Source organism: Brassica oleracea, chromosome C2 (assembly GCF_000695525.1).
Source record: "Brassica oleracea var. oleracea cultivar TO1000 chromosome C2, BOL, whole genome shotgun sequence".
NCBI lineage: Eukaryota > Viridiplantae > Streptophyta > Magnoliopsida > Brassicales > Brassicaceae > Brassica > Brassica oleracea.
In genome coordinates this window covers 50397479-50406465 of record NC_027749.1, presented here as the reverse complement: position 1 = coordinate 50406465, position 8987 = coordinate 50397479, and the positions used below count along the sequence as shown (strand labels likewise).

The following is an 8987-nucleotide window of genomic DNA, read 5'->3' as shown; positions in this document are numbered from 1 at the left end:
TTAACAGTTTTAGTAATTTATAGCCGTTTGTAAAAATTCAAAATATAAGATATACATATTTAGATTTTTATTATTTGGTTATTGTGGTTGTTTAATTTATTTTATAGTTTAAAATTAAACAAATATGATAGAATATACACTATTTTTTTTATCAAATCTTTATTATTCAAAATCATTAATTGTCATATACTCCCTCTGTTTTAAAAGATGCATATTCTAAACTTTTCACATATATTAAGAAAACTCATTAAATATGCATTGTTTTTTGTGAATAACAATTTTTCATAATTTTTAGCCAATAGAAATTCAATAAACACCATTAATTTTTTTGAAATTTACAATTTTTCATAAAATCATACATTGAAAAAGTAAAAAATGTATCTTTTTGAAACAAAATTTTTTTCCAGAACATACATCTTTTAGGAACAGAGGGAGTATACTTTAGTCACATTAGGCAATTCCGTAAATTTTATTTAAAGAAATATTAAAGTACATTAATGATGAATTTATTGTTAGTTTAATAAAAAACTTATTATATAATTAGATGGACCAACATATTTCTCTAATGATTCTAAGAATCATTCTAGTGATGACATGTGGCTACAAAAAGAAGTTGTAATGCTTCTCAAATAATATATAGGGGATGTTCTGTCTGAATATCCTAGGGTCTGTAATAGCCTATTTGTTTTGACAACTAGACCTTTATATTAAGAAATTAGATAAACCTATGTATGTAGTCATGATGGTGGAATACTAGGCATGCGGGTTCGGATTTTTGGGTTGGTTAATTCGGAATTCCATTAGTTCGGTTCGGCCTAAATCTCACCAAATTGAGCCGAATTTTTTTTGTTCCGTTCAGTTTTTGGTTAGTACGGTTTCAAAAATTTCTACCTAAGTTTTTGTATTAATTCGGTTAAATTTTGGTTTAAATTGTTTAAAATTATTAAAAAGTCGGTTAAGTTTGATTATTCAGTTTGAATTTTGATTAGTTCGGTTTGAAATTTTGGTTAATATTGGTATAATTTATACAATTTTTGTTTATAAAACCAAACGAACTGAACCGAATTTATTTAATTCCGAATTGAACCTAATTGAACCGAAAACCAAACTTTTCAGTTTGGTTCGGTTAATAACAGCAGGCCTAGGTGGAAAAATCTTAAGCACAGAGTTTTCTTACCTCTGTATCTTTCTGTGTAATGATTTTGACTTCACGGAACAGGTATTACAGATACTGGTTTGGCCTCAATAGGGAGGTGTCTTTCTTTACTGCAGTTTCTGGATGTATCATACTGCAGAAAACTCTCAGACAAAGGACTATCATCTGTTGCAGAAGGCTGCCATGACCTAAGGACATTGCATCTAGCTGGTTGTCGTCTCATCACCAACGAGTCTCTAAAATCACTCTCTGAGAGATGCCGTGACTTGGAAGCTCTCGGCCTTCAAGGCTGCACCAATATCACTGATTCAGGCCTTGCTGATCTTGTAAAAGGATGCAGAAAGATAAAAAGTTTGGATATCAATAAATGCAGCAATATAGGAGATGCTGGAGTAACCAGTGTGGCCAAAGCTTGTGCATATTCACTCAAGACGCTCAAGTTGCTTGACTGTTACAAAGTTGGGAACGAATCTATATCGTCTCTTGCTCAGTTTTGCAAGAATTTGGAGACTCTGATCATCGGTGGATGCAGAGACATCTCTGATGAATCTATCATGTTACTTGCACATTCTTGTAGAGACAGCCTCAAGAACCTGAGGATGGATTGGTGCTTGAACATATCTGACTCTTCCCTTACTTGTATTCTGAAGCAGTGCAAGAACTTGGACGCTCTTGATATCGGTTGCTGTGAAGAGGTTACAGACAATGCTTTCCGTGATTTGGGGAGTGGTGATGTTATGGGTTTGAAGGTTTTGAAGGTGAGTAACTGTCCCAGGATCACAGTGAAAGGGATAGGCAAGGTTTTGGAGAAATGCAAGTCCCTGGAGTATATAGATGTAAGGTCTCTTCCTTATGTGACAGAGGTAAGATGCAGTGAGGCTGGCCTAGAGTTCCCTAAATGTTGTAAAGTTAACTTCTCTGGAAGTTTAACCGAACCAGATGTTCTGTTGGGATACTCTAGTCTGCCCTAAACCCTTTGTAATCTCTCTTTATATATCTCTCTGTGTATGAATGTGATCATGGCTTATGGTCCATCAATGAGTACATTTTGTGCATTGTATATTTGGTTGTGTTGGCTTCTTTATTACTCTTCAGTTGCTTTGTAAAGAGTGTAGTTTTTCACTAGATCTGCTTCTCCACAAGAGTAAAAAGAGATTCAGAACTAGATATTTGAAGAATCTGACTCTCTATGTAATTACAGTGGAGCAAAATGTGTTTGTCCTAAAGCTTTTGTTGTGATCAATGAAGGCTTTATTTATTAGTCTTAAGGGGGAAGATTGATCCAGTGGATCTCAAAAGTTTCTAAAATGTATCTGAGATCAAGATTGTGTAATGGTCTTATATACTCATTTCATTATATTTGAAGCATCTCATTTCATTTCTTTGGTCATGTACTGGTGCAAAAGAGAACTATGAATCAAGGAAAACATATGGGATCAAGCTAAATATATTCAATATCTTGCTCTTGTAAACAATGGATAACAAAAGGGTTAAAGCTAAACAAAAAAAAAGAGTTTGTACCATATTCTCTGACTTTTCTAAGCTCTCTCCTAATTAGAAATTAAATATTTCCTCTTCAGCCTTGGGCTTGTTATTGCTCCATGCTCAGACAAAGCGCTTGCTCGAGACAGTTGTAAGCTTTCTTGTTGCTCAAGAAACCCATAAACCAGAACTCAAAGCCATCCACAGTGACTACTTCTAGGTATTTCTGAGAGGGCTTCTTCGTGTTCACACTCTGGTTCAATCCATTGATCTTGCACAGTGGTATTGACACTTTGTAGTGAACCCTGACGTTATCTCCCTGAGGAGAAGCCACTTTGATAGATCTCTCGCTGCAGAAAGCAATCTTCTTTGATGAGATGAAGAGTAAGCCTGCGATGGGACCTGCGGTTGTGGATAGGTAACATTGGTAGGCCTTGAAGAGTTTCTCTTCTTCGTGGACTCTGAAGAGACGTTTATAAATCTTCTCTAAGCCTCCCATTTGAATGATCTTAGCTCCCAAGGATAGTTTTCTCTTGACTGTTTCAGTCAGCTTGGGCCCTAACTTGCTCTGATCTCTTGTTCCGTTTGTGAAGCTATCGGTTTTCTTCTTTCTCAGAACAGATTTTCCCTTGATTTGTTTGGAAGATGTTGGGATATGGAGCTTGTTGATGGAAGCTAGGTCAGACAAGTAACCTGATGGAGCAGTCTTGTCAGCTGGAAGTGCAAGAACTTGTTGGTGGACTGTGCTCATTGTCATCTTGGAGGACTGAGTGGTGATCTTGATCTTGAATCTTGAATCTTGATCTTGAGAAAGAGAGGGATTATGAGTGATGGTGGTGATGATGAAACCGTGTAATGGGAAGGTTATTTAAAGGGAAAGACAAAGAGAGAAGAGGCAGTTAAAACATAGCTCTGAATCGTTGAGACTTGATCTTTGTGGTAATGGATGAGTCATGGATGGGTCATCAAGACTACGTAAAGCCACTTTCTTGGGGGTAAAGGCAATGAAAAGATCAAGCCTATCCTCTATTTTTTCTTTATTGTTTTCTGAAATAAATTAATCTATACTTTTAAATCAGGATCATATTATCTTTTTTACCTTAGTCTGCATTTTCTTTACTAACACTGCATGTTTCATTAAGGACAATTAAGTAATATTAATAACACATCTATATTGGACCATTTTTTCGGATCCAGCTCACTGTCCACGTCAGATCTCTCTTGGGCCATTTGGGCCGATTAAGAAATCAGATCCAATTCTCACATTTTTTTCCTTTGGGCCATTGGGTCCAAGTTCAAATAATTTTTTTTCAACCATTCTTAATTATTTTTTTTTTCTTAATATAATTTAAGCATTCATAAAAAAAAATTGATTTTTTCATTGAAAAGTATAAATCTTTATTAAAAGTATATAATTATTTTTATTAAAAATATTAACCACATAATAAAATTAATTTATCAGAGTTATACCAACTTAATTCATTAAAAAAATAAAGTTTAATTTTTTAAGCATAAATAGTCATTTAAAATGAAACAAGATAAATAAAGATAAAAAATTTAAGTCTTTTATAAAATAAAACACAAATATATGAAATATGACATTTACTAAATATTTTGACCATCGAAAAAAAAATTAAAAAAAATTTGCGCTTTAAAAGTGCGGATCAAATTATATAGTCAAAGGAGACACACGTTTTGCAGCTTCTAAATCTATCTAAGGCCCACAAGTGGTAAAGTAATCTCAAGAACTTATGAAATGTTTTAGGTTTTTGTTTTTTATTTTCCAAATAACAGAACTTAATTATAAATGCAATTTCATGGATTATCTTCAAATGTCTCGAGACATTTATAAGTTTCTAGTTAATATATTGAAACTTGCCATGCAAATTGATTATCCATATGATATTAGAATGTCGAAAAGGTGAAAAAAGAAAAAAAAAAGTTAAAGAAGGAAAGATGATCCATGCAATGACGTTAGTCTCCGATAAGCTTTTTTACCACAAGTTGGCAAATAGCAAACTTTTTTACTTTTCTTTTCTCCTTTTTTTCAGCCTGATTTTATTTTTTCCACATATATCTACATATGTAGAGGAGATAAGATATGTTTCCTAATTAACTGGAACATTAAAAATCAAATATTACGTAACACTTTTTGAATAGGTGAGAGCAAATTGAGCCATGCAGAAGCGGCCGTCGTGGCTTTGGACCTTTCTGCGTTGGCATTGCGACTTTCTGTTCTGATGCCTTTATATCTTTATTGTCATGCTACGATAAGAAAGATCGGTTTAGATAGATCTGTGAATAGAGAAGCAAAAGAATACTTAAATAAACACACAAAAAGAAGATCCATTTGAATTGGATACCACCATATAGTATACATGCTACTTCATCAATTCGTCACCCGCGTGATATTCACATGGTTGGTGTATATACATATATAGTTAATGAATATAAATTTATAATTTATTATAATGACTTATAAAATTTAGTGTATTAAGCTAGTTGATCATAAATAGGTACATGTATTTCGAAAAGCATCAAAAGTGAATGGTTAGTTAGTTGTTAAGACATGAATGATTCGGCAGTTGTTATTAAGACTAAATTCGAAGAAAGAAAATATGTCACATTGACATTTAAGAAGCATAGATGTAATTTTATTTGAAGTAGGTTGTTTCTACCAAACCCTGAATTATACGAGTATTCATTTTTTTGTGCACCGAGTTATATTCAATTTAAAATGTTGTATATGTTAATTATGTTTTTTGGGTAAAGGATATGCAATCATTGTAGCTATGATTGGTTTAAGGAATACTTCCTCCGTTTCAAAAAAAAAAATTACATATTTTAGAAAAAAATTGTTTCAAAAAGATATATTTTTTATATTTACAATACATTTTTTGTTACTTAATAATGAAAATTGTGAATTTCAAAAATCTTAATTGTATTTTTTTGAAATTTTATTGGTTTAGAAATATAAGAAATATAAAATTATAAAAAACTGCATTAATAATTAAGGTTTCATATATTTTATTAATAAATGTGAAAATTTTAAAATATATATTATTTTGAAATGGATGGATTATTACTCATGGTAACATCCTACTCTAATGTTCTAACAAATAGTTGAAAAATTCATATTTTATATGATTTCTCAATCAGAATTTTTTTGCACCACCCATTTATCCTGTAGAGATCGTGGAATTTCTTTGACTATATATAAAACCATATTATATGTACCGTCACAGCCCATTCATTTTGAAGCATTATAGTAGTGTTCATCATCTTCGGGGTCTATATCCTTGTTCGGATAAAATATTTTGACTTATAATATACGACCGATTCAACATGTATGTCGGCACGTAATTATGAGTAAAAAAATAGTATTCAGTGGGGATTAGGAAATGGTCGATTGGTCAAAGAAAAGTTTAAAAAAAAAAAAGGGAGCGAAAAATGAAGACTGGTCACATTCAAATATGTAATAAAATAGTCTATCCTAAATCGTTAATATTTTCAGACGTGTGCGTGATCGAATTGAACATTAACAAAATGTCTATAAAAAAAATAAAAGGTAAATGTGATGTGAGAAATAAAAATTCAGTTAGAGCAGGTGGAAAAGTTGTATTGTGCACCCATTCAGTTACAAAAAAAAAAAAAAAAAAAGTGATGTGAGAAAAAATTTGCCATAGCCTACAAGAAATATTTGGTCATCGGAGGATTCCCGGCTTTTCTCTGCATGTAAATAGGTTGTCCTTGCAATGCACTCTCTCTTGTGCATTGCCATTTCCACGTAGGTTTTGTTCAGCACTAGATATTTGAAGACTCTAATTCTCTATGTAATACAATGAAGCAAAGTGTGTGTTATCCTAAAGCTTTTGTTATGATCAATGCAACCTCTTTGATTTGCTTTTTGTTAAAATGGAAATAGCTTCCTCGTTTCTTAAGCCTCATTGTTGGTTATTTGTCTTAGGGGGAAAGATTGATGATCCTGTGTATCTCAAAAGTTTCTAAAATGCTTGGAGGTCAAGATTGTGATATGGTCTTATATACTCATTTCATTATATTTTCTCTGGTCATGTTATGGTTCAAAATAGAGCTGCGAAATAAGGAACAGATAAGATCAGCTAAATATATTCAATCTCTTGCTCTTGTCAACAATGGATAACCAAAGGGTTAAAGCTAAAAAAAAAAAGAGTTTGTACAATATTGTCTAACTTTTCTAGGCTATCTCCTTGTTATTGCTCCAAGCTCAGAGAAAGTGCTTGCTCTAGACAGTTGAAAGCTTTCTTGTTACTCAAGAAACCCATGAACCAGAACTCAAAGCCATCCACAGTGACTACTTCAAGGTATTTCTGAGATGGCTTCTTCGTGTCTACACTCTGCTTCACTCCGTTGATCTTGCACAATGGTATTGACACTTTGTAGTGAACCCTGACGTTATCTCCCTGAGGAGAAGCCACTTTGATAGATCTCTCGCTGCAGAAAGCAATTTTCTTTGATGAGATGAAGAGTAAGCCTGCGATGGGACCTGCGGTTGTGGATAGGTAACACTGGTAAGCCTTGAAGAGCTTCTCTTCTTCGTAGACTTTAAAGAGACGTTTGTAAATCTTCTCTAAGCCTCCCATTTGAAGGATCTTAGCTCCCAAGGATAGCTTTCTCTTGACTGTTTCAGTCAGCTTGGGGCCTAACTTGTTTTGATCTCTAGCTCCTTTTGTGAAGCTCTCGGTTTTCTTCTTTCTCAGAATTGATTTTCCCTTGATTTGTTCGGAGTTCTTGGAAGATGTTGGGATTTGGAGCTTGTTGATGGAAGCTAGGTCAGATAAGTAACCTGATGGAACAGTCTTGGTTCTTGCAAGTGCAAGAACTTGTTGGTGGAGTGTGCTCATTGTCATCTTGGAGGATTGAGTAGTGATCTTGAATCTTGATCTTGAGAGAGGGAGAGAGAGGTTGTGAGTGATATGGTGATGATGAAACCGTGGGGTGGGCAGGTTATTTAAAGGGAACGACAAAGAGACAAGAGGCAGTTGGAACAAAGCATTGAATCGTGAGAGTTGAGACCTTTGTGGTAATGGATGAGTCATGAATGGGGTCATCAAGATACGCATAAAGCCACTTTTTTGTGGGCAAAGGCAATGAGAATTAGATCAAGCATATCCTCTATTTTTTCTTTATTGTTTTCAAAAAAAAAAATGATATAGTTAAAGGAGACCTGAATAAATAAAGGTTTTGAATCTACTAAATCCATCTAAGGCCACAATGTGTAAATTAAACTTAAGAACTGATGAAATCTTTTAGTTTTTTTTTTAATAACAGAAGAACTTAGGAGTGCCATTTTAATTCCTAGTTAAGATACTGAAGTTTAGAAGATGGCATACAAATTGATGATCCATTTTATCGTCTTCATCCGAAAAGCTTTAAGTTATGATATTAGAGATGCAGAAAAAGTGGGGAAAAAAAGTAAAAAAGAAAATGATCCATGGACTGACGTTAGTCTCCAATCTCCATATATAAGCTTTTTTGCCAACAAGTTGGCAAAAATATATAGCAAACTTCTCTTTATCCTTTTGTTTTTCGAAACTCTCCTTTCTCCTTTTGTTTTTCGAAACTCTCTTTTCTCCTTTTGTTTTTATGTTTTTACATATATAAGATGTGTTTCCTAATTAACTGGAACATAAAATATCAAATATTACGTAACAGTTTTGAATAGGTGAGAGCAAATTAAGCCATGCAGAAGGAGACGTCGTGGATTTGGACCTTTCTGAGTTGGCATTGAGACTTTCTGATGCCATTATCTCTCATGCTACGATAAGAAAGATCAGTTAATTCATTTATTATATATATATATAGCAATAAATAAGCAAGAAATTGGTTATGTAAAACATACAAAAAAGGAGAGAAATTCTTGGGTTCACCCCCTCTAGATTCACCAACCAATAGTGTTTGAGTATTTGATATTTGATATCTTTTAAAAAAAGAAACAAAATTAAATTTCCAAATAAAATTATATTTTTAAAATAAAACAATAAAAATACATAAAAATAGTTAAAAAATAAATAAATAAATATTGATAAACCTTTAGAAAAATACTAAATCCTATACCCTAAATTCTAAACTCCAAACCCTAAATTATAAACATTAAATCTTGGATAAACCGTAAACCATTGGAAAATTTTAAACCCTAAATCATACATTAAAAACTAAATCTTAATAACACTAAACCCTAAACCCTAATCACTTAACCCTAAACCCTTGGATAAACCCTGAACCCTTGGATAAATCATAACTTCTAAATCAAAAATATTTAAAATTAAACCCTATAGTTTATGATTTATCCAAGGGTTCAGAGTTTACC

General features: G+C 32.9%; 3 protein-coding genes across 3 annotated transcripts in view; 1 reads left to right on the top strand and 2 right to left on the bottom strand.

The window, feature by feature from the left end:
* The window catches only part of LOC106324640 (F-box/LRR-repeat protein 2-like), a 3947-nt gene extending 1729 nt beyond the window's left edge, over positions 1-2218 (top strand). Inside the window, exon 2 of the mRNA XM_013762589.1 lies at positions 1220-2218. Within this exon, the coding sequence (XP_013618043.1) occupies positions 1220-2127 (908 nt within the window). The 3' untranslated portion in view covers positions 2128-2218. The remainder of the gene's footprint in view (positions 1-1219) is intronic.
* Positions 2219-2585: 367 nt separating this feature from the next.
* LOC106324647 (putative GEM-like protein 8) lies at positions 2586-3563 on the bottom strand. The gene has a single exon (XM_013762599.1). It carries the CDS (start codon positions 3393-3395, stop codon positions 2748-2750), a length of 648 nt encoding a protein of 215 aa, XP_013618053.1. The 5' UTR covers positions 3396-3563; the 3' UTR covers positions 2586-2747.
* Positions 3564-6739: 3176 nt separating this feature from the next.
* On the bottom strand, positions 6740-7627 carry LOC106324641 (putative GEM-like protein 8). Its single transcript, XM_013762590.1, has one exon. It carries the CDS (start codon positions 7525-7527, stop codon positions 6871-6873), a length of 657 nt encoding a protein of 218 aa, XP_013618044.1. The 5' UTR covers positions 7528-7627; the 3' UTR covers positions 6740-6870.
* Positions 7628-8987: the final 1360 nt, after the last annotated feature.

What these genes read in the sequence shown, in the direction of transcription:
- LOC106324641 (XM_013762590.1), bottom strand. Translation starts at nt 7,527, where the DNA reads ATGACAATGAGCACACTCCACCAACAAGTTCTTGCACTTGCAAGAACC.
- LOC106324647 (XM_013762599.1), bottom strand. Translation starts at nt 3,395, where the DNA reads ATGACAATGAGCACAGTCCACCAACAAGTTCTTGCACTTCCAGCTGAC.